This window comes from Orcinus orca, chromosome 6, assembly GCF_937001465.1.
Source record: "Orcinus orca chromosome 6, mOrcOrc1.1, whole genome shotgun sequence".
NCBI classification, from domain to species: domain Eukaryota; kingdom Metazoa; phylum Chordata; class Mammalia; order Artiodactyla; family Delphinidae; genus Orcinus; species Orcinus orca.
This window is the reverse complement of record NC_064564.1, coordinates 70593381-70619187: the sequence shown is the minus strand read 5'-3', so window position 1 is coordinate 70619187 and position 25807 is coordinate 70593381. Positions and strand designations below refer to the sequence as shown.

Genomic DNA, 25807 nt, shown 5'->3' with positions numbered 1-25807 from the left:
CTGTTAACCACTGGTTTACTTTTTTTTTTTTAACATTCCACATATAAGTGATATTATGTAACATCTACTTGTCTTTCTCTGTCTGGCTTATCTCACTTAGCAAAATGTGCTTAAGGTCCATCCATGTTGTCACAAGAAAGCCAGATATCCTCCTTTCTCATGGCTAAATAATACTACATTGTGTATATATCACATCTTTGGGTTTTCATTTCGTTTGGGTATATTCCCAGGAGTATTGGAATTGCTGGATTGTGTGGTAGGTCTATTTTTAATTTTTTGAGGAACTTCCATATTGTTTTCCACAGTGGTTGGACCAATTTACATTCCCATCAACAGTGTATAAGAGTTTCCTTTTCACCACATCCTCTTCAGCACCTGTGGTCACTTGTCTTCTTCATGATAGCCATTCTAAAAGGTGTGAGGTGAGTTGTTTTGTTAACTGATCCTTTTTTTTTTTTTTGGCCACACCGTGCAGCATGTGGGATCTTAGTTCCCCCACCAGGGATCGAACCCACACCTCCTGCGCTGGACGTGCAGAGTCTTAACCACTGCACTGCTAGGGAAGTCCCTCTTATAGTTGTTTTGAGTTGCATTTTTTGATGATTAGTGATGTTGAGCACCTTCTCATATGCCTGTTGGCCATTTTGACATCCTCTTTGGAGAAATGACTATTTCGTTCTTCTGCCCATTTTAAAATAAAAGCTTTTTTGTTGTTGTTATTATGTTAGTTCTTTATATATTTTGGATATTAACCCTTACCCAATATATGACTTGCAAAAATTTTCTTCCATTCTGAAGGCTGCCTTTTCATTTTGTTAGTAGTGTCTTGGCTATGCAGAAGATTTGTGTTTGGTGTGGTCCCATGTGTTAATTTTTGCTTTTGATGTTTGTGCTTTTGGTGTTATGTTCAAAAAATCCTTGTCAAGACCGACATCGATGAGCTTCTTCCCTATGTTTTCTACAGGAGTTTTATGGTATCTAGTCTTATGTTTAAATCTTTGATCCATTTTGAGTTAATTTTTGTGACTGAGGTGAGATAGCGGTTCAATTTCATTGTTCTGCATGTATTTCTCCAGTTTTTCTAGCACCATTTGTTGAAGAGACTATCCTTTCCCCCATAGGGTATTCTTGGCTCCCTTGTTGAATATTAGTTGACCATATATGCCAGGATTGAATTCTGAGCTCTCTATTCTTTTCCACGGGTCCATATGTCAATTTTTGTGCCAGTGTATATTATACTGTTTTATTACTATGGCTGTGCAATGTAGTTTGAAATCAGAGAGTGTGATACATCTGGTTTTGTTCTTTTTTCTCAGCATTGCTTTGGCTATTCAAGGTCTTTTGTTGTTCCACACAAAATTTAGGATGGTTTCTTCTATGTCTGTGAAGAATGCCTTTGTTATTTTGATGGGGATTGTATTGGATCTGTAGATGGCTTTGGGTAGTATGGCTATTTAAACAATATTAATTCCACTGATCCGTGAACATGGGTTCCCTTTTCCATACATCCTTGCCAGCATTTGTTATCACTTGTATTTTTAGAATAGCTATTCTAACATGTATGAGGTGGTATCTCATTGTAGTTTTGATTTTCATTTTCCTGATGATTAATGATGTTGAGCAACTTTTCATGTACCTGATGGCCTTTTGTATATCTTTGGAAGATAACTATTCAGTTCCTCTGCCCATTTTTAAAATCAGATTTTTTTGGTTATTCAGTTGTATGAGTTCCTTATGTATTTTGCATATTAATCTCTTAACAGATACATGATTTACAAATATGTTCTCTCATTCTGTGGGTTGCTTTTTCATTTTATTAATGGTTTCCTTTGCTGTACAGAAGCTTTTAATTTTTGCTGTTTTAATTGAGATATAATTGAGATTATGTAAATTTCAGATATATAACATGTTGACTTGATACAATGGTAATCGTATCTCAATATATAAGTGTAACATTAGCTAACACCTTTATCATGTCACATAATTATCTTTTTTTTTTGTGGTGGGTATACTTAAGATCTAGTCTCTTATCAAGTTTATGTACAATACAATATCTTTATGTTTAATCACTATATTGCACATTAGATCTCCAGGATTTATTTATCTACTAGTTGCAAGTTTGTACATCTAAACAACATCTCTACTGTTTCCCAATCCCCCCCACCCCCAGCCTCTGGTAGCCGTCATTCTATGCTCTGTTTTTACAAGTTAGACTTTTTTAGATTCCGCATGCTAGTGATATCATACAGTGTTTATCTTTCTCTGACTTATTTCAGTTAGCATAATGTCCTCAAGGCAAATTAATATTGTCACTAATAGCAAGATTTCTTTCTTTCTCATGGCTGAACAATATTCCGTTGTATATATGTACCACATCTTCTTAATCCGTTCATCTATCGATGGATCTTAGGTTGTTTCCTTACCTTGGCTATTGTGAATAATGCTGCAATAAACATGGGAGTTCATATATCTCCTTGATATCCTGTATTCATTTCCGCTGGATATATGCCCAGAAGTGGGATCGTTGAATCATATGGTATTTTTTAAGAAGTTTTTAAAGGAACCTCCATACTGTTTTCCCATAGTGGCTGCACCAATTTACATTCCTACAACAGTGTACAAGGGTTCCCTTTTCTCTACCTCCTTACCAACACTCCTTATCTCTTGTCTTCTTGATAATAGCCATTGTAACAGTTGAGGTGATATCTCATAGTGGTTTGGATTTGTATTTCCCTGAAAATTAGTTATGTTGAGAATCTTTTCATGTACCTGTTGGGCATTTGGATGTCTTCTTTGGAGGAAATTTAGTTCCTCTGCCCATTTTAAAAGTAGATTGTTTTTTGTTATTTTTACAAATTGTTGATAGATTTCGGATAATAACCCCTTATTTGATATATGATTAGCAAATATTTTTTCCCATTCTGTAGGTTATCTTTTCGTTTTGTGTATCTCTTTTGCTGTGCAGAAACTTTTGAGTTCGGTATAGTCCCATTTGTTGATTTTTTGCTTTTATTATTTGTCCTTTTCGTGTCATATCCAGAAAATGATTGCCAAGACCAATGTCGATGAGCCTCTTCCCTGTTTTTTTTTTTTCGGTACGGGGGCCTCTCACTGTTGTGGCCTCTCCTGTTGCGGAGCACAGGCCCTGGACGCGCAGGCTCAGCGGCCATGGCTCACGGGCCTAGCCACTCCGCAGCATGTGGGATCTTCCCGGACCGGGGCACGAACCTGTGTCCCCTGCATCGGCAGGCAGACTCTCAACAACTGCACCACCAGGGAAGCCCTTCCCTGTTGTTTTTTCTTGGAGTTTTATGGTATTATACTTAAGTCTTTGATCCATTCTGAGTTAGCTTTTCTTGAGTGGTGTAAGACAGGGGTCTAGTTTCATTCTTTTACACATGAATATCCAGTTTTCTCAGCACCAATTATTGAAGAGACTGTCTTTCTCCAATGAGTATTCTTGGCTCCTTTGTCCAAGTTGAACATATATGCATGGGTTTATTTCTGGGCTCTCGATTCTGTTCCATTGGTCTATGTGTCTGTTTTTATGCCAGTACCACACTGTTTTAATTACTACAGCTTTATACTATAGCTTGAAATCAGGAAGCATGATGCCTCCAGCTTTATTCTTCTTTCTCAGGATTGCTTTGGCTATTCAGGGTTTTGTGGTTCCTTATAAATTTTAGGATTGTGTTTTCCACTTTTAAAAAATGCCATTGGAATTTTGATAGGGATTGCATTTGGATTTGGGTAATATGGACACTTTAACTATATTAATCCTTCCCATCCATGAACATGGGATACCTTTCCATTTATTTGTGTCACCTTTCATTTCTTTCATCAATGTCTTGTAGTTTTCAGAGTAGAGATCTTTTACCTCCTTGGTTCAATTTATTCCTAGGTATTTTATTCTTTTTAAATTTTTATTTATTTATTTATATATCACCATATCTCCTCCCTCTTGCATCTCCCTCTCCCGCCCTGCCATCCCACCCCTCTAGGTGGTCACAAAGCACTGAGCTGATCTCCCTGTGCTAAGCGGCTTCTTCCCACTACCTATCTGTTCTACATTTGGTAGTATATATAAGTCCATGCCACTCCCTCACTTCGTCCCAGCTTACCCTTCCCCCCTCTGTGTCCTCAAGTCCATTCTCTACGTCTGCATCTTTATTCCTGTCCTGCCCCTAGGTTCTTTTTTTTAATGTTTATTTATTTATATTTTCTTATTAGTCATCCATTTTATACACATCAGTATACACATGTCAATCCCAATCTCCCAATTCATCACACCACACCCCTCACCCCTGCCTCTTTCCCCCCTTGATGTACATACATTTTTTCTCCACTGTGTCTCAGTTTCTGATCTGCAAACTGGTACATCGCTACCATTTTCTGGGTTCCACATATATGCGTTAATATACGATATTTGATTTTCTCTTTCTGACTTACTTCACACTGTATGACAGTCTCTAGATGCATCCACGTCTCAACCAATGACCCAAGTTCATTCCTTTTTAGCTGAGTAATATTCCATTGTATATATGTACCACTTCTTCTTTATCCATTCGTCTGTTGATGGGCATTTAGGTTGTTTCCATGACCTGGATATTGTAAATAGTGCTGCAGTGAACATTGGGGTGCATGTGTCTTCTTGAATTATCGTTTTCTCTGGGTATATGCCCAGTAGTGGGATTGCTGGGTTGTATGGTAATTCTATTTTTAGTTCTTTAAGGACCCTCCATACTGTTCTCCATAGTGGCTGTATCAATTTACACTCCCACCAACAGTGCAAGAGGGTTCCCTTTTCTCCACACCCTCTCCAGCATTTGTTGTTTGTAGATTTTCTGATGATGTCCATTCTAACTGGTGTGAGGTGATACGTCATTGTAGTTTTGATTTGCATGTCTCTAATAATTAGTGACGTTGAGCAGCTTTGCATGTGCCTCTTGGCCATCTGTATGTCTCCTTTGGAGAAATGTCTATTTAGGTCTTCTGCCCATTTTTGTATTGGGTTGTTTGTGTTTTTAATATTGAGCTGCCTGAGCTGTTTATATATTTTGGAGATTAATCCTTTGTCTGATGATTCATTTGCAAATATTTTTTCCCATTCTGAGGGTTGTCTTTTTGTCTTGTTTATGGTTTCCTTTGCTGTGCCAAAGCGTTTCAGTTTCATTAGGTCCCATTTGTTTATTTTTATTTCCATTACTCTAGGAGGTGGATCAAAAAATATCTTGCTGTGATTTATGTCAAAGAGTGTTCTTCCTGTGTTTTCCTCTAAGAGTTTTATATAGTGCCCAGTCTTACATTTAGGTCTCTAATCCATTTTGAGTTGATTTTTGTGTATGGTGTTAGGAAGAGTTCTTTTTTTTTTTGTGTGTGTGTGTGGTGCGCGGGCCTCTCACTGTTGTGGCCTCTCCCGTTGCGGAGCACAGACTCCGGACGTGCAGGCTCAGCGGCCATGGCTCACGGGCCCAGCCACTCCACGGCATATGGGATCTTCCCAGACCAGGGCACGAACCCATGTCCCCTGCATTGGCAGGGGGACTCTCAACCACTGTGCCACCAGGGAAGCCCTAGGAAGTGTTCTAATTTCATTCTTTTACATGTAGCTGTCCGGTTTTCCCAGCACCACTTATTGAAGAGACTGTCTTTTCTCCATTGTATATCCTTGCCTCCATTGTCGTAGATTAGTTGACCATAGGTGCGTGGGTTTATCTCTGGGCTTTCTATCCTGTTCCATTGATCTATATTTCTGGGTTTGTGCCAGCACCATATTGTCTTGATTACTGTAGCTTTGTAGTATAGTCTGAAGTCAGGGAGTCTGATTCCTCCAGCTCCTTTTTTTCCCCTCAAGACTGCTTTGGCTATTCGGGGTCTTTTGTGTCTCCATACAAATTTTAGGATTTTTTGTTCTAGTTCTGTAAAAAATGCCATTGGTAATTTGATAGGGATTGCATTGAATCTGTAGATTGCTTTGGGTAGTATAATCATTTTCACAATATTGATTCTTCCAATCCTAGAACATGGGAGATATCTCCATCTGTTGGTATCATTAATTTCTTTCATCAGTGTCTTAAAGTTTTCTGCATACAGGTCTTTTGTCTCCCTAGGTAGGTTTATTCCTATGTATTTTATTATTTTTGTTGCAGTGGTAAATGGGAGTGTTTCCTTAATTTCTCTTTCAAATTTTTCATCATTAGTGTATAGGAATGCAAGAGATTTCTGTGCCTTAATTATTGTATCCTGCAACTTTGCCAAATTCATTGATTAGCTCTAGTAGTTTTCTGGTGGCATCTTTAGGATTCTCTATATATAATATCATGTCATCTGCAAACAGTGACAATTTTACTTCTTCTTTTCCAATTTGTATTCCTTTTATTTCTTTTTCTTCTCTGATTGCCGTGGCTAGGACTTCCAAAATTATGTTGAATAATAGTGGTGAGAGTGGACATCCTTGTTTTGTTCCTGATCTTAGAGGAAATGCTTTCAGTTTTTCACCATTGAGAATGATGTTTGCTGTGGGTTTGTCGTATAGGGCCTTTATTATGTTGAAGTAGGTTCCCTCTATGCCCACTTTCTGGAAAGTTTTTATCACTAAATGGGTGTTGAATTTTGTCAAAAGCTTTTTCTGCATCTATTGAGATGATCATATATTTTTATTCTTCAGTTTGTTAATATGGTGTATCACATTGATTGATTTGCATATATTGAAGAATCCTTGCATCTCTGGGATAAATCCCACTTGATCATGGTGAATGATCCTTTTCATGTGTTGTTGGATTCGGTTTGCTAGTATTTTGTTGAGGATTTTTACATGTATATTCATCAGTGATATTTTTATGTAATTTTCTCTTTTTGTAGTATCTTTGTAGTATCTTTGCTATCAGGGTGATGGTGGCCTCATAGAATGAGTTTGGGAGTTTTCCTTCCTCTGCAGTTTTTTGGAAGAGATTGAGAAGATGGGTGTTAGCTCTTCTCTAAATGTTTGATAGAATTTGCCTGTGAAGCCATCTGATCCTGGGCTTTTGTTTGTTTGAAGATTTTTAATCACAGTTTCAATTTCATTACTTGTGATTGGTCTGTTCATATTTTCTATTTCTTCTGGGTTCAGTCTTGGAAGGTTGTGCTTTTCTAAGAATTTGTCCATTTCTTCCAGGTTGTCCATTTTGTTGGCATAGAGTTGCTTGTAGTAGTCTCTTAGGATGCTTTGTATTTTTGCGGTGTCTGTTGTAACGTCTCCTTTTTCATTTGGAACTTTATTGATTTGAGTCCTCTCCCTCTTTTTCTTGATGAGTGTGGCTAATGGCTTATCAATTTTGTTTATCTTCTCAAAGAACCAGCTTTTACGGCTTCCCTGGTGGCACAGTGGTTGAGAGTCCGCCTGCTGATACCGGGTTCGTGCCCCGGTCCGGGAAGATCCCACATGCTGCAGAGCTGCTGGGCCCGTGAGCCATGGCCACTGAGCCTGTGCGTCTGGAGCCTGTGCTCCACCATGGGAGCGGCCACAACAGTGAGAGGCCCACGTACCACAAAAAAAAAGAACTAGCTTTTAGTTTTATTGATCTTTGCTATTGTTTTGTTTCTATTTCATTTATTTCTGCTCTGATCTTTATGATTTCTTTCCTTCTGCTAACTTTGGGTTTTGTTTGTTCTTCTTTCTCTAGTTCCTTTAGGTGTAAGATTAAATTGTTTATTTGAGATTTTTCTTGTTTCTTGAGGTAGGCTTGTATAGCTATAAACTTCCCTGTTAGAACTGCTTTTGCTGCATCCCATAGGTTTTGGGTCATCGTGTTTTCATTGTCATTTGTTTCTGGGTATTTTTTGATTTCCTCAGTGATCTCTTGGTTATTTAGTAACATATTGTTTAGCCTCCATGTGTTTGTGTTTTTTACGTTTTTTTCCCTGTAATTGATTTCTAATCTCATAGCGTTGTGGTCAGAAAAGATGCTTGATATGATTTCAGTTTTCTTAAATTTACTGAGACTTGATTTGTGACCCAAATAGATGTAATTTATCCTGGAGAATGTTCCGAGTGCACTTGAGAAACAAGTGTAATCTGCTGTTTTTGGATGGAATGTCCTATAAATATCAATTAAATCTATCTGACCTACCATGTCATTTAAAGCTGTGTTTCCTTATTAATTTTCTGTTTGGATGATCTGTCCATTGGTGTAAGTGAGGTGTTAAAGTCCCCCACTATTATTATGTTACTCTTGATTTCTTGTTTTATAGCTGTTAGCAGTTGCCTTATGTATTTAGGTGCTCCTATGTTGGGTGCATATATATTTATAACTGTTATATCTTCTTCTTGGATTGATCCCTTGATCATTACGTAGTGTCCTTCCTTGTCTCTTGTAACATTCTTTATTAATTTATTTTTTATTTTTTTCATTCTTTATTTTAAAATCTATTTAATCTGATATGAGTATTGCTACTCCAGCTTTCTTTTGATTTCCATTTGCATGGACTATCTTTTTCCATTCCCTTGCTTTCAGTCTGTATGTGTCCCTAGGTCTGAGGTGGGTCTCTTGTAGACAGCATATATATGGGCCTTGTTTTTGTATCCATTCAGCAAGCCTGTGTCTTTTGGTTGGAGCATTTAATCCATTTACATTTAAGGTAATTATCATTATGTATATTCCTATTACCATTTTCTTAATTGTTTTGGGTTTGTTTTTGTAGGTCCTTTTCTTCTCTTGTGTTTCCCACTTAAAACAGTTCTTTAGCCTTTGTTGTAGAGGTAGTTTAGTGGTGCTGAATTCTCTTAGCTTTTGCTTGTCTGTAAAGCTTTTGATTTCTCCATCAAATCTGAATGAGATCCTTACTGGGTAGACTAATCTTGGTTGTAGGTTCTTCCCTTTCATCACTTTAAGTATATCATGCCACTCCCTTCTGGCTTGTGGAGTTTTTGCTGAGAAATCAGCTGTTAACTTTATGGGAGTTCCCTTGTATGTTATTTTTCCCTTGCTGCTTTCAATAATTTTTCTTTATCTTTAATTTTTGCCAATTTGATTACTATGTGTCTCGGCATGTTTCCCTTTGGGTTCATCCTGTATGGGACTCTCTGCGCTTTCTGGACTTGGGTGGCTATTTCTTTTCCCATGTTTGGGAAGTTTTCAACTATAATCTCTTCAAATATTTTCTCGGGTCCTTTCTCTCTCCCTTCTCCTTCTGGGACCCCTATAATGCGAATACTGTTGCGTTTAATGTTGTCCCAGAGGTCTCTTATGCTGTCTTCATTTCTTTTCATTCTTTTTTCTTTATTCTGTTCTGCAGCAGTGAATTCCACCATTCTGTCTTACAGGTCACTTATCCATTCTTCTGCCTCAGTTATTCTGCTATTGATTCCTCCTAGTGTATTTTTCATTTCATTTATTGTATTGTTCTTCTCTATTTGTTCTTTAATTCTTCTAGATCTTTGTTAAACATTTCTTGCATCTTCTCAATCTTTGCCTCCATTCTTTTTCTGAGGTCCTGATCATCTTCACTACCATTATTCTGAATTATTTTTCTGGAAGGTTGCCTATCTCCATTTCATTTAGTTGTTTTTCTGGGGTTTTATCTTGTTCCTTCATCTGGTACATAGCCCTCTGCCTTTTCGTCTTGTCTATCTTTCTGTGAATGTGATTTTTGTTCCACAGGCTGCAGGATTGTAGTTCTTCATGCTTCTGCTGTCTGCCCTCTGGTGGATGAGGCTATCTAAGAGGCTTGTGCAAGTTTCCTGATGGGAGGGACTGGTGGTGGGTAGAACTGGCTGTTGCTCTGGTGGGCAGAGCTCAGTAAAACTTTAATCCGCTTGTCTGCTGATGGGTGGGGCTGGGTTCCCTCCCTGTTGGTTGTTTGGCAACCCAATACTGGAGCCTACCTGGGCTCTTTGGTGGGGCTAATGGCGGACTCTGGGAGGGCTCACACCAAGGAGTACTTCCCAGAACTTCTGCTGCCAGTGTCCTTGTCCCCATGGTGAGCCACAGCTGCCCCCCAACTCTGCAGGAGACCCTCCAACACTAGCAGGTAGGCCTGGTTCAGTCTCCTATGGGGTCACTGCTCCTTCCCCTGGGTCCTGATGCTCACACTACTTTGTGTGTGCCCTCCAAAAGTGGAATCTCTGTTTCCCCCAGTCCTGCTGAAGTCCAGCAATCAAATCCCACTAGCCTTCAAAGTCTGATTCTCTAGGAATTCCTCCTCTCGTTGCCAGACTCCCAGGTTGGGAAGCCTGACGTGTGGCTCAGAACCTTCACTCCAGTGGGTGGACTTCTGTGGTGTAAGTGTGCTCCAGTTTGTGAGTCACCCACCCAGGAGCTATGGGATTTGATTTTATTTTGATAGCGCCCCCTCCTACCATCTCATTGTGGCTTCTCCTTTGTCTTTGCATGTGGGGTATCTTTTTTGGTGAGTTCCAGTATCTTCCTGTCGATGATTGTTCAGCAGTTAGTTTTGATTCCGGTGTTCTCAAAAGAGGGAGTGAGAGCATGTCCTTCTACCCCGCCATCTTGAACCCAGCTTTTTCAGAGATTATTTTGCAGCTGGTCAGAAGGGCTGTCTCTGCCCCACCTCATGCTCAACATCTGGGGTTAGCTGTGGGCTCTGGTCTCTTCAGAAATGAACTGCCTGACCTTTGGTTTTCCTCCTGTTATGGTAACTAATCACTGTGACCTGAATTCTGTTACAAGCTGGATGGGTCTCTATTTTATTCTTTTTGATGCTATTGTAAATGGGATCATTAAAAAATTTCCTTTTAAGATAATTTGTGATTAGTGCATAGAAATGCTACTAATTTTTGTAGGTTAGTTTTGTATCCTGTAACTTCACTGAATTTGTAGGTTAGATCTAACAGTTGTTTTTTTTTTTTTGGTGTAATAATTAGGATTTTCTATATATAAAATCATGTCATCTGCAAACAGAGACAGTTTTACTTCTTCCTTTCGAATTCTGATGCCTTTTATTTCTATTTCTTGCCTGATTGCTCTGGACAGGACTTTCAGTACCATGTTGAATAGGAGTGGTGAGAGTGGGCACCCTTGTCCTATTCCTGATGTAGAGGAAAAGCTTTTAACCTTTCCCTGTCAAGTATGATGTTAGCTGTGGCCTTGTCATATATGGTCTTTATTATGTTGAGGTCTATTTCTTCTATACCTAATTTGTCAAGAATTTTTATGAAACGGTTTAGAATTTTGCGAAATGCATTTTCTCTGTCTATTCAGATGATCATATGATTTGTTTCTTTCATTCTATTATGGTGATTTATCTCACTGATTTTGTGTATGTTGAACAATCCTTCAATCTCAGGGGTAAATCCCTCTTGATCATTGTGTATTATCCTTTTAATACGCTGCTGAATTCAGTTTGCTAGTAGTTTGCTGAGAATATTTGCATCTATATTCACCAGGGATATTGGCCTATAGTTTTCTTTTCTGGTAGTGTCCTTTCCTGGCTTTGGTATCAGGGTGATGTTGACCTCATAAAATGAGTTTGGGAGTATTTCCACCTCTTTGATTTTGGGGGGAGAGTTTGAAAAGTATTGGCATCAGTTCCTTAAATGTTGGTAAAATACACCAGTGAAGCCATCTGGACCTCGTCTGGGAAGATCCCACATGCTGCGGAGCATCTAAGCCCGTGTGCCACAACTACTGAGCCTGCACTCTAGAGCCAGTGAGCCACAACTACTGAGCTTGCATGCCACAACTACTGAAGCCCACGTACCTAGAACCTGTGCTCCGCAACAAGAGAAGCCACTGCAATGAGAAGCCCACGCACCAGAGCAGGGATCGGACCTGTGTCCCCTGCATTGGCAGGCAGATTCTTAACCACTGCACCACCAGGGAAGCCCTAACATCCTATTTTAAACTGATAAAAACTTAACTTCAATAGAGTTCCTTAACTTTCCAATTTTACTTCTCCTCCCCATCACATTTTAGATCATTAATGATCATATTGTTTTCTATTATATAACTAACTACAGACTGTTGTAGCTATGGTTATTTTTACATTTTTTTAAAACTTTTTATTTTATATTGGAGTATAGTTGATTAACAATCTTGTGAGAGTTTCAGGTGTACAGCAAAGTAATTCAGTTATACATATACATGTATCCTTTTTTTGTTTGTTTGTTTGTTTGTTTTTTTGCGGTACACAGGCCTCTCACTGTTGTGGCCTCTCACATTGCGGAGCACAGGCTCCGGACCACAGGCTCAGCGGCCATGGCTCACAGACCCAGCGGCTCCACGGCATGTGGGATCTTCCTGGACAGGGGCACAAACCCGTGTCCCCTGCATCGGCAGGAGGACTCTCAACCACTGTGCCACTAGGGAAGCCCCATGTATCTATTCTTTTTCAAATTCTTTTTCCATTTAGATTGCTCCATAATATTGAGCAGAGTTCCCTGTGCTATACAGTAGGTCCTTGTTGGTTTTTACATTTTTTTTAACTTTTAAATTAGAGTAGTAAGTGAATTACACACCACTATACAATATTATAGAATCTAATTTTGACTATATATTTACCATACCAGTGAGTTTTAGGTTGCCTTCTTAAATTTTTATGATGTTAAAGTCCTTTTATTTCCACTCAAAGGACTCCCTTTTAGCATTTCTTATAAGACAGGTATAATGAGGATAAACTCCCTCAGCTTTTGTTTGTTTGGGAAAGTCTTTATCTCTCCTTTATTTCTGAAGGACAGTTTTACTAGGTATAGATTTTTTTGTTCACAGTTTTTTTTCTTCAGTATTTTGAATATATCATCCCATTATCTCCTGGTCTAAAAAGCTTTTGTGGAGAAATTTGCCAATAATCTTACAGGACTTCCCTTGTATGTAACTTCTCTTCAGAATTCTTTCATTGTCTTTGATTTTTTTCTTTTTTTGATTTTTTAAAATTGAAGTATAGTTACTTTAAAATACAGTGTTTCAGGTGTACAGCATAGTGATTCAATATTTATCAGATTATATTCATTATAGGTAATTACAGATAATGGGTATAGTTTCCTGTGCTATACAGTAAATCCTTGTTGCTTATCTATTTTATATATAGTAGTTTGTATCTGTTTATCCCGTATGCGTAATTTGTCCCTCCCCACTTCCTTCTCCCCTTTGGTAACCACAAGTTTGTTTTCTATGTCTGTGACTCTGTTTCTGTTTTGTATATACATTCATTTGTATTATTTTTTAGATTCCACATATAAATGATATCATATGGTATTTGTCTTTTTCTGTATGACTTATTTGACTAAGCATAATCTTTGGGTCCATCCATGTTACTACAAATGGCAGTATTTCATTCTTTTTCATGATATATATCTATATCTGTATGTCTATATCTATGTCTGTCTATCTATCTTATGTCTCACATCTTCTTAATCTAATCATATGTTGATGTGCACTTGGGTTGCTTCCATGTCTTGGCTATTGTAAATAATACTTCTATGAACATTGGGGTGTATGTATATTTTTGAATTAGTGCTTTTGATTTTTCTGAATATATAACCGGGATTGGAATTGCTGGATCATATGGTAATTCTATTTTTCATTTTCTGAGGAACCTCCATACTGTTTTCCATAGTGGCTGCACCAATTTACATTCCCACCAACAGTGTTCAAGGGTTCCCTTTTCTTCACATCCTTGCTAACATTTGGGAAGTTTGGGAAGGATTGGTATCAATTCTTTAAGTGTTTGGTCAAATTCACCAGTGAAGCCAGCGAATGAAAGCCTGGACTTTTGTTGGGCAGTTTTTGGATACTGATTGAATCTCCTTAGTAATTGGTCTGTTCATATTTTCTATTTCTTAATGATTCAGTCTTGGTAGGTTGTAGGTTTCTAGCAATTTATCCATTTCTTCTAGGTTGTCGAATTTGTCGGCATACAGTTGTTCATACTAGTCTCTTATGATCCTTTGTGTTTCTGTGGTATCAGTTGTAATACCTTTCATTTCCTATTTTGTCTATTTTTTTGACTCCTCTTTTTTCTTGGAAAGTTGAACTAAAGGTTTGTCTACTTTGTTTATTGTTTCAGAAAACCAGCTTTTCTTTTCTATTGTCTTCCTTGTCTCTATTTCATTCATTTTTTTCCCCCTGATCTTTGTTATTGCCTTCCTACTACTAACTTGGGCTTAGTTTTTAATTTTCTAGTTCCTTAAGATGTATAGTTAGGTTGTTTAAGGTCTTTCTTGTTTCTTTTGTTTAAAATAAATTTATTTATTTTTCTATTTATTTTTGGCTGTGCTGGGTCTTCATTGCTGCTCACGGGCTTTTTGTAGCTGCACTAAGTGGAGGCTACTCTTCGTTGCAGTGTGCAGGCTTCTCATTGCGGTGGCTTCTCTTGTTGCAGAGCGTGGGCTGTAGGTTCACAGGCTTCAGTAGTTGTGGCACATAGGCTCAGTAGTTGTGGCTCACGGGCTCTAGAGTGCAGGCTCAGTAGTTGTGGTGCACAGGCTTAGTTGCTCTGCAGCCTGTGGGATCTTCCTGGACCAGGGCTTGAACCCATGTCCCCTGCATTGGCAGGCGGATTCTTAACCACTGTGCAACCAGGGAAGTCCCTCTTTCTTGTTTCTTTTTAAAATTAATTAATTAATTATTTTTGGCTGTGTTGGGTCTTCGTTTCTGTGCGAGGGCTTTCTCTAGTTGCGGCAAGGCGGGGGCACTCTTCATCGCGGTGCGTGGACCTCTCACTATCGTGGCCTCTCTTGTTGCGGAGCACAGGCTCCAGACGCGCAGGCTCAGTAGTTGTGGCTCACAGGCCTAGTTGCTCCGCGGCATGTGGGATCTTCCCAGACCAGGGCTCAAACCCGTGTCCTCTGCACTGGCAGGCAGATTCTCCACCACTGAGCCACCAGGGAAGCCCTTTCTAGTTTCTTAATGTAGGCATTTATCACTATGAATTTCTCTCTTAGAACCGCTTTTGCTGCATGCCATAAGATTTGATATGTTGTATTTCCATTTTCATTTGTCTCTAGATATTTTTTTGATTTCTTTTCATTTCTTCTTTGACCCATTTGTTGTTCAGGAGCATGTTGTTTAATCTCCATGTATTTGAGAATTTTCTAGTTTTCTTCTTGTCATTGATTTCTATTTTCATACCATTGTGGTCAGGAAAGATGCATGACTTTTTTCAATCTTCTTAAAATTATTGACTTGTTTTGTGGCCTAACATATGACATATCTTGGAGAATGTTCCCTGTACACTTGAGAAAAATGTGTATTCTGCTGCTTTTGGATAGAATGATCTGAAAATGTCAAGTCTGTCTGGTCTTATATGTAGTTTAAGTCCAGTGTTTCTTTATAGATTTTCTGTCTTTATGATCTACCCATCGATAAAAGTGAGGTATTGAAGTGCTCTTCTATTATTGTATTGCTGTCTATTTCTCCCTTTAGGTCTGTTAACACATTTTTGCTGGAGACGTATTACGGCCACAGGTGTTTGTTTCTGCAAAAATCCCCCAGTCAATAATGTGTTAATATTTACTTTATATATTTAGGTAGTCCTATGTTGGGTGCATAAATAGTTACAAATGTATCCTCTTGTTGGATTGACCCCTTTATCATCACATGATAACCTTCTTTGTCTCTTATTACAATCTTTATCTTAAAGTCTATGTTTTTTTCTGATATAAGTATAGCTACCCCAGCTTTCTTTCAGTTTCCATTTGCATGGAATATTTTTCTTTTCATCTTTCACTTTCCGTCTGTGTATCCTTAGAGTTGAAGTGAGTCTCTTAAAGGCAGCATATAGTTGGGCCTTATTATCATTTTTTAATCCATTCAACCATACTACCTCTTTTGACTGGAGAAATTAGGTCATTTACATTTAAAGTAACTGTTGACAGATACAGACTTATTGCCATTTAAAAATTGTTTTCTGGCTGTTTTGTATTTCCTTTGTTTCTTTCTTTTGCTCTCTTCTTTTGTGATTTAATGATTTTCTAAGTGGTATATTTAGATTCCTTTCTCTTTATTATTTGTGTATCTACTGTAGGTTTTTGCTTTGTGGTTACCATGAGACTTATATAAAACATCTAAGAGTTCTTTTTGTTTTGTTTTGCTTTTTAACATCTTTATTGGGGTATAATTGCTTTGCAATGGTGTGTTAGTTTCTGCCATCTAAGAGTTTTAATAGTCTATTTTACGTATGTTTTAAAATTAACTGGTTAAAAATTACATACAGTAAAATTTAATTTTTTCTTTTGGTGAACAATTCTATGAGATTTAACACATATGTAATTTTGTGTAACCACAACCATAATCAAGATAGAGGACAGTTCTTTTGCCCCCCAAATTGCCTCATGCTGCCCCTATTTTAGTTGGCAATCACTGACCTGTTCTCTAACCCCATCACTTTGCCTTTTCTAGAATGTCATATAAATGAATTCATACACTAAGTGACCTGTAGAGTCTAGCTTCTTTCACTCAGCATAATGCCTTTTAGGTTCATCCATATTTTTGAGTGTGTCAATAGTTCTTTTCTTTTTTTATTGCTGTGTATCATTTCATTGTGTGAATGAGCCACAGTTTGTTTATCCATTCACCCATTGTGGGACATTTGGGTTGTTTTCAGTTTTTGGTGATTGTTAATAAAGCTGTTATGAGCATCCATGTACAAATGTTTATGCAAACGTAAGTTTTCAATTTTCTAAGGTAAATACCAGGAGTTGAATTGCTGAGTCATATGATAAGGGTATGTTTAACTTTATTAGAAACTGACACATTTTTCCCTAGTGGCTGTACCATTTGGCATTCCCAACAGCAAAGTATGGCAGTTAGAATTGCCTTGCATTCTCATCAGCACTTGGTATTGTCAATTACAAAAATTTAGCCATCTTAATATATGTGTAGTAGCATGTCATTATAGTTTTAATTTGCATTTCCCTAATGACTGATGATGTTGAGCATCTTTTCTTGTTCTTATTTGCCAATCATATATTTTCTTTGAAGTGTCTGTTTAAATCTCTTGCTTATTTCTTTTTCAGTTTTAATAAACTTCTTGGAAAATAATATCAGATTTACAGAAAATTTGCAAAGACAGAACAGAGTTTCTTTCTTTTTCTTCTTCTTCTTTTTCTTAATTGGGGCATAGTTGTTTTACAATGTTGTGTTAGTTTCTACTGTACAGCAAAATGAAGTAGAGTTCCCTGTGCTATACAGCAGGTTCTCATTAGTTATCTATTTTATACATATTAGTGTATATATGTCAATCCCAATCTCCCAATTCATCCCACTCCCCCTTCCCCTACCTTGGTGTCCATACATTTGTTCTCTACATCTGTGTGTCTATTTCTTCCTTGCAAACTGGTTCATCTGTACCACTTTTCTAGATTCCACATATATGCGTTAATAAACGATATTTGTTTTTCTCTTTCTGACTTGCTTCACTCTGTATGCCAGTCTCTAGGTCCATCCACGTCTCTACAAATGATCTAATTTTGTTCCTTTTTATGGCCGAGTAATATTCCATTGTATATATATTCCACATCTTTATCCATTCATCTGTCAATGGACATTTAGGTTGCTTCCATGACCTGGCTATTGTAAATACTGCTGCAATGAATATTGGGGTGAATGTGTCTTTTTGAATTATGGTTTTCTCTGGGTATATGCCCAGTAGTGGGATTGCTGGGTCGTATGGTAATTCTATTTTTAGTTTTTTAAGGAACTTCCATACTGTTCTCCATAGTGGCTGTATCAATCTGCATTCCCACCAACAGTGCAAGAGGGTTCCCTTTTCTCCTTGTTTGTATATTTTCTGATGATGCCCTGTCTAACCAGTGTGAGGTGATACTTCATTGTAGTTTTGATTTTCATTTCTCTAGCAGTTAGTGATGTTGAGCATCTTTTCATGTGCCTCTTGGCCATCTGTATGTCTTCTTTGGAGAAAGGTCTATTTAGGTCTTCTGCCCATTTTTGGATTGGGTTGTTTGATTTTTTGATATTGAGCTGCATGAGCTGTTTGTATATTTTGGAGATTAATCCTTTGTCTGTTGATTCGTTTGCCAGTATTTTCTCCCATGCTAAGGGTTGTCTTTTTGTCTTGTTTATGGTTTCCTTTGCTGTGCAAAAGCTTTTAAGTTTCATTAGATCCCATTTGTTTATTTGTGCTTTTATTTCCATTTCTCTAGGAGGTGGATCAAATAGGATCTTGCTGTGGTTTATGTCAAAGAGTGTTCTTCCTATGTTTTCCTCTAAGAGTTTTATAGTGTCTGGTCTTACATTTAGGTCTTCAATCCATTTTGAGTTTACTATTGTGTATAGTGTTAGGGAGTGTTCTAATTTCATTCTTTTACATGTGGCTGTCCAGTTTTCCCAGCACCACATATGGCTTGTGGGATCTTAGTTCTCCAACCAGGGATCAAACCCAGGCCATGGCAGTGAAAACACCGAGTCCTAACCACTGGACTACCAGGGCATTCCCTAGAACAGAGTTTCTATATACCATTTACCCAGTTTCTATTGAGTCATACTTACATAAGATGCTAATATTATTTTTCCAAACTCAGTGTTGTTTTTTGTACAATACTATTAACTAAATTTCAGACTTTATTCAGATTTCACCAGTTTTTTTTTTTTTTTTTCTGTTAATAACCTTCCCCACCCCTACCCCTTTGCCCCCTGCTCCAGGCTCAGATACAGTATACCTAGAGTTAATTTTCTGTCCTTACTTTATAAGTCTTTTGGGTATTTTTACCTTCTTGGAGAAGTTGTGTCTAGAGCCATCTGACCTACTCCAATCTGGAGTGATTTATTTATAGATCTCCTCCATTGTTGCCATGTTGAGATTTCCCTTTATGTTCATCCTGGGGATTCCTTCCTCTTGGGTTGGATCTCTTGATTTCTGGATCCAATGGCCTTCTATTTCATGGCTTTCTTTTTCTTGATTTACTATCTCATTTTGGTTAAACGCATCTTTGGGGAGTTTCTAGATAAAGGGAAGATGGAAATGAATTTTTCATAGGTAATTTTATTCTACCCTCACTTTTAATTGGTTTTCCAGGGTGTGATCATTAATTTTATGTATTAACTTGGCTAGGGTAGAGCACCCAGTTATTTAATCAAAAATTAATATAGGTATTGCTGTGAAAATATTTTATAGATGTAATTGAGATCTTTAATCAGTTGACTTTAAGTAAAGGAGATTACCCGTAATAACATGTGTGGGCCTGATCCAATCAAGTGAAGGCCTTATAGCAAAAATTGAAGTGTCCTTGAAAAGAAGAAATTCTGCCTCAGGATTGCTCTATTAACCATGCCTGAGTTTCCAGCCTGACAACCCGCCCTGTGAAATTCAGAATTGTCTTTCCCCACAGTTGTCTGAGCCAATTTCTTAAAATAAATCTGTTATCCATGTCTATGTCTCTACTATTCTGTTTCTCTAGAGAACACTGACTAATACACAGGGTATAGAATTATAGGTTAGCAATACCTTTCTCTCAGAATTTTGAAGGCATAGTTCCATTGGTTTCTAGCTACCGTATGCTGTTGAGAAATTTGATACAATTTTGAGCCTTGAGCCTTTATATAAAATTAATTTTACTCTGAAAGATTGTAGAATTTTGTCGTCATCCTTGGTGGTCTGAAATTGCATGGTAAGGTTCATTTTCATCCATTGTTCTGGGTGCTCAGAGTCTCTTTCAATCTGGAAACTCACACCCTTTAGCTCTGGGAAATTTTCCTGACATTTGTTTGAGGCTTTTCTTACATCCATTGTCTCTATTTTCTCTTTCTGGAAGTCCTATTATTTGGATATTGGTTCTAGTGGAATGGTCTTCAAGTTTTCTTATTTCGTTTCACCTATTTTTAATCTTTTTGGGATGTATCTTGAATCTTATCTCCTAACCACTCTCTCAGTTAGATCCTAATTTCTGCCATCATGCTTTTAATTTCCAAGAGCTCTTTTATGTTTTCAGAATGTTCATTCTTTTTCCATATATTTATTTAATCACTTAAAAACTAAAATATATACTGAAATCATTATCTGTCTGCCCCAAACAATGAATATTATAAATTATCATTTTCTTTGTTATAAAACTGGAAACAGAAAGTTAAATTTGTATGATTTCTGGAATATTTTGATCCATAAAATTTAGCAATGCAAATGCACTGCACAAAAATTTTGAATGTTACAATTTCATTTTTGTTTCATGTATAAGAAAATTAACTTAAATAAAACAAATTAAAAGAAAATTCTATAAGTATTGATATCCCTAGTTACTAAGTATTTACTAACAGACTAAATAAATGCCTCTGTGATGCTTACATTATGGAAATGCCTTGTTTTGTTTGGTGAAGCATAACACATGTCCTTGAATGTGTTTTCAATGCATAGATGCTATTCTTACTGATTATTTTTGCATTTAATTCCATCTACTTATGCAAAAATTTGGGTATGCTATCTCATTTTTCTTAACTGCTACACTAATCCTAGTTAATCCTAGATCTTTTTCCATGGGTTTATTAACATGCCAAGATGTATCAGTTCAATATGTAGTCTTGTAATTTTATTTAACACCTACTGTTTTCATACTTTCTTATTCTCATTTAACACATGCAGCTCTAAGTTCTTATATAAACTGCAACTATCTTTTTTTGTTTTCTACGTTTTCCCTGCATAAATCTCTCCCTTTGTCACAGTGATCATTTTGTCTGCATAGAACCTTCATATATGAGGTTATATAACATATATAGGTTATATACATATGTAGGTTGCTACATATACAAGGTTATATAGTATAGTAGTTAGAAGTGTGGGCTCTTAAGGTTGACTAGACTCCCTGTATTTATTTATTTATCTATTAAAATTTTTATTGGAGTATAGTTGATTTACAATGTTGTGTTTGTTAGTTTCAGGTGTACAGGAAAGTGAATCAGCCATACATATACACATATCCAATTTTTAATTTTTTTAATTACAAAATTTTTGAGGTGCTTTATACATTCTATTATTTATATATAATACAGGTCATTATGTTTGCTCAAGACCACTGTGCCTATTAAATGATATACTGTATGTAAAGAAGCTAGCACATAAAAAATTAGTATGGGTTCTTATAAGGTTAGAAATGGGGAGAGGAAGAATTGGTCATCTGTGTTCCTTTTTTTCATTTTCTAACTTGATGTGTGTCACCTCCACATTCTTGTCCCCAAAGTTTTCAAAAATACTAACTCCAACATGATGTAAAGGATAGCCACTCTTTTTTAGATTCTTTTCCCATATAAGCCGTTACAGAGTATTGAGTAGAGTTTCCTGTGCTATAAAGTAGGTCCTTATTAGTTATCTATTTTATGTATAGTAGTGTGTATATGTCAATCCCAATTTCCCAACTTATCCCTCCCCCCACTTACCCACTGTTAATTGTAAGTTTGTTTGCTACATCTGTGACTCTATTTCTGTTTTGTAAATAAGTTCACTTGTAACCTTTTTTTAGATTCCACATATAAGCGATATCAGATGATATTTGTCTTTCTCTGTCTGACTGACTTCACCCAGTCTGACAATCTCTAGGTCCATTCATGTTGCTGCACATGGCATCATTTTGTTCTTTTTTATGGATAAGTAATATTCTATTGTATATATATACCACATCTTTATCCATTCCTCTGTCAATGGACATTTAGGTTGCTTCCATGTCCTGGCTATTGTAAATAGTGCTGCAGTGAACATTGGGGTGCATATATCTTTTCAAATTATGATTTTCTTCAGGTATATGCTGAGGAGTGGGACTGCAGGAACATATGGTAGTTCTATTTTTAGTTTTTAAAGGAAACTCCATACTGTTCTCCACAGTGGCTGTACCAATTTACATTCCCACCAACAGTGTAGGAGGGCTTCCTTTTCTCCACACCCTCTCCAGCATTTCTTGTTTGTAGATTAAAAAAAATTTTTTTTAAGTATTTAAAAAAAATTTAATTATTTTTGGCTGCGTTGGGTCTTTGTTGCTGCGCGTGGGCTTTCTCTAGTTGCGGTGAGCGGGGGCTACTCTTTGTTGCGGTGCACAGGCTTCTCATTGCGGTGGCTTCTCTTGTTGCAGAGCACGGTCTCTAGGCACACGGGCTTCAGTAATTGTGGCTCGCGGGCTCTAGAGCGCAGGCTCAGTAGTTGTGGCACACGGGCTTAGTTGCTCTGTGGCATGTGGGATCTTCCCAGACCAGGGCTTGATCCTGTGTCCCCTGCATTGGCAGGAGGATTCTTAACCACTGTACCACCAGGGAAGCCCTGTAGATTTTTTTGATGATGGCCATTCTGCCCTGTGTGAGGTGATAGCTCATTGCAGTTTTGATTTGCATTTCTCTAATGATTAGTAATGGTGAGCATCTTTTGATGTGCTTTTTGGCCATCTGTAAGAATGTTCATTTTTGTCACAGCATCCTGATCATGCTTCATGGATGCTGTATAATTTATTATCTTTGAAGACGTATGGTAATTTTTGTTCTGAAGTTTACTTCTTGCAGTCCTTGTTTACCCCAGCGGCAGTTTTGTTTGTATATTTCAGTTTCATTTTAGAGAATATCCTTAGCTGTCTTGTGATATTTGGTTGGCTGTGCGTTGAGTGGGGACTAAAATGTGAGTGAGCACTGGCTGTGGGGGGTGTAGTGGAACTTCACTGTAGGGTGCCTTGGCTGAGTCAGTTGTTAGGGAAATCTCCAGTGTTATTACCTTTAAGCTTTCCCCCTCGGTAAGGTAACTATATAATTTGTGGTAAAAGTGGAACATTTTTGAGAGTGAAAGTATATACTGTTATTATGCCTGAGTGTCTGGCATAAACTCAGACTATCTTAGGCAAATTAGCGTATGGTCATCTACTTCCTGGTAGTGATAGTTTTTTCAGAGAAAATTCTTCCACACCCAGTATGGGTGTTAGAAGTCAAGCTGTATGCATCTAGGAACTGCGTGGAGGAAGAGGTCTAGGGACTCATTATTTATCTTTCAGTGCGCATGCTTATGGCCCCAAATTGGAAGCTACCGAAATGTCAGTCAGCAATAGAGTAGAAAATTGTGGGATAATCGTATGGCAGAATACTACTCAGCAATGAAAAAGAATGAGCTTTCACTGTATACAATGAAATGAATGGTTCTCATACAGTGTTGAATAACAATAACACCAAAAAGCTAGATAAAGAGGACATACTCTATTACTCTATATGAAGTTCAAGAACTGGCAAAACTAATCCATGATGATAGAAATAATAATAATGGTTACCTTTGGGGCATTGATGGGAAGGCATCAATCCTACCAAAGGTATTGATGGGGAGGGGGCATGAAAGAACCTGTAGGTTAGCTGGAAATATTCTATCTCTTGTTCTAGGTGCTGCTTACAAGGGTGTGTGTATATATGTAAAACATCATTGCACCATACAGTTAATAGTTGTGCACTCTATTATATGTAAATTATACCTCAATTTTTAAAAGAAGGTACAAAGTGTTGAGGTTTTCTGAGACAGGTGAGTTGACCGCAGACTGGCCAAGGGTGACGGTCGCAGTGGGGAGAGAGGATTGGGCATCATGGACAGCTTCATGGCATTGAAATAGCATTTGAGTTAAGCCTTAAAATAGCGGTTCTCAACAGTTCTTGGGTCAAAGCCACTGTGAATTTGATGGAACTTATTGTCTTTCTCTTCATGAAAAAAGCCCCCATATACACAAAGGCATACCCAACTTGTGTATATTATTTCATGGCCCTATTAATATCCATCTGTGACCCTCCTAAGAATCAATGGGTCCTGGGCTTAAGGACCCCTGCTTAGATAAATGGATGCAAATGGGAGGGGGAAGAGCAGGATTGCAGCTAAGTAAACCCCTATAGTAAGATCGGGCATCTTCTAGCACATATGGATACCAGGCAGAGAGAGGCGAAGAATCCTCCACAATCCACTTCAGTAAAATTTCCCATTGACAGCCCAACCCAGGATAAATTCCCAGCACCAACTCTGCAGATGAAATGAATACTTAATACTGAGTCACCATGGCTCCAAGCTGTATTTACAAAAGCTAATATTATGTTTGTTTATGAGAACCAGCTTGCTTTAACTTGAAGTATTTTACACTGAGCATCTTACTCATCAGGAATGTCTTTTTGTTTTCTAATGATTTTTTCTGCAGTGTATGATTATGCAACCTCTTAACCTTCTGCTGCTTGGGACACTCATGTGATACTATAGATGTATTAACTGCTTAAATATTCATTGCCCCTCTCTGCTGAGTCTATTTCTATGTGAAAAGTACACTTCCCAACACTTTGACGACAGACTTGTCAATGTCATTTGCTTTGGCCAGTGGATTGTGAGTTCTGTAAACCATGTTTAAGCAGAAGCTTTACGAGCTCCCATGGTTCCACTATCACATTTTTTCTTCTGCTGTAAAAGTGGCATGTCCTGGACAGGGGTTGCTCTGGATCCCAATCCAGAGATTTGGGGATTGTTTGTCACCACAACATAACATAGTGAAAGCTGACTAACACACCAGGACATTTGGGAAAGTCTCTTGAACAAGTTGAGCAGAATCTGCTATTGAGTCTTTTCTCAGGGCCCAGGTAATTTTCTCTCCATTTTCATCAATCACGAGAGTCAGTTTATTTAGGATTTCAGAATATGTAAAAATGATGGGTATCTAAGTTACTTCTTTTTTATTAACAAAAGAAAGAAATGTAAAGACCATAAACCACCTGAATTAATATAATACCACAATTGAGAACAAAATATTTTATTTCTCTCAATAAAACTATAGTTTACAATAGTATTTACTAAATAAATTATATAATCTCTTTTACAAGCAATAAACTAAATCACAAATATTTCAAAGACAATGTATGTACACGACATAAGGCCTTTTATAAATAGCTTTGCTTTTCTCATTTCACTAGTAAACAGTGAAAAAATCTTTATAGAAGCTAATTTTCTATAAAGTATATGCAGACCTATTACACTGATCTTTATATGAAACCAATTTAAACTTTTAATGACATGGGCTGATTATAACTTTGAAAAAGAGCATAATTCAGACGTTACCATTTTGCATGGATAGATTTTTTAAAAATATATAAGCAGATTACATATGTTGCTTATGGATAATCACTGGATGCATGCAAAATGAAACAATGCAAGTGTCAATAGTAAAATAGCACTTCCAAGTCCAAAAAGGTGATTGGCAATGGTATAGAAAGCAGCTTAAATAGAGTTCATGCAGTTCTTCACAGTTCAGCAAGCAACAGCAAATGACAGAAGAGTGTGGTATTTTTCACATCACATCTGCCGATCAGCCTCTCGGCCGAGGCTCCCCTGACATCTCGCAAACTCCAAGTCCAGTTGATGATGACTCTGTGTGTAGTGGGGCTCAGCCCAGTTTCCTTTGGGAAATTGTGGAGTGGAGAAACTTCTCTCCCACAACTGTGTTCCTGCCTCATCCATCTGCTTAGGTGGTCACCATTTTCACTTACTGGGGGAGAAAAAAAGAAAGCAGATGTAAGACTAAGTTTTCGCATCAATTTATAATGGCGCCTCATGATTGCGAACAAGTTCATTCTTTCTTCCAATGACTTGTGCCCGGAAAACATGCAGGTAGAAATGGGAGGGCATTAGGTCTGGAATTGATTCTTTTACAATGATGAACATCTGCTTCCCTGGACCTGCAACATGTAAATTACACCAAGATCTATCAAGCGCTTACCACATCACAGCTTAGTGCTAGGGACTCTGAAGGAAACAGCGCTGGCTAAAACACACTCCTGCCCTCCAAGTGCACAGGGCTTTGGGGATGTGCTGTGGTATATCAGGCCTGAAGCCAATCAGAGCAACTTGAACATGGTCTGGAACTCATGAATGCTGTGTGCATTTT

The 25807-nt window shown here is 37.6% G+C and overlaps 1 protein-coding gene and 1 long non-coding RNA gene across 8 annotated transcripts in view; one reads left to right on the top strand and one right to left on the bottom strand.

The window, feature by feature from the left end:
* Window positions 1-25807, top strand: part of LOC117203876 (uncharacterized) — a 113893-nt gene that overhangs the window by 81544 nt on the left and 6542 nt on the right. The gene's annotated exons all lie outside the window — the stretch shown is intronic.
* Window positions 24661-25807, bottom strand: part of PIP5K1B (phosphatidylinositol-4-phosphate 5-kinase type 1 beta) — a 327342-nt gene continuing 326195 nt past the window's right edge. For all 7 annotated transcript variants that reach the window (XM_004276420.3, XM_004276421.3, XM_033440220.2 and 4 more), the window contains one exon: window positions 24661-25408. In XM_004276420.3, the coding sequence (XP_004276468.1) occupies window positions 25406-25408 (3 nt within the window). In that variant the 3' untranslated portion in view covers window positions 24661-25405. The remainder of the gene's footprint in view (window positions 25409-25807) is intronic.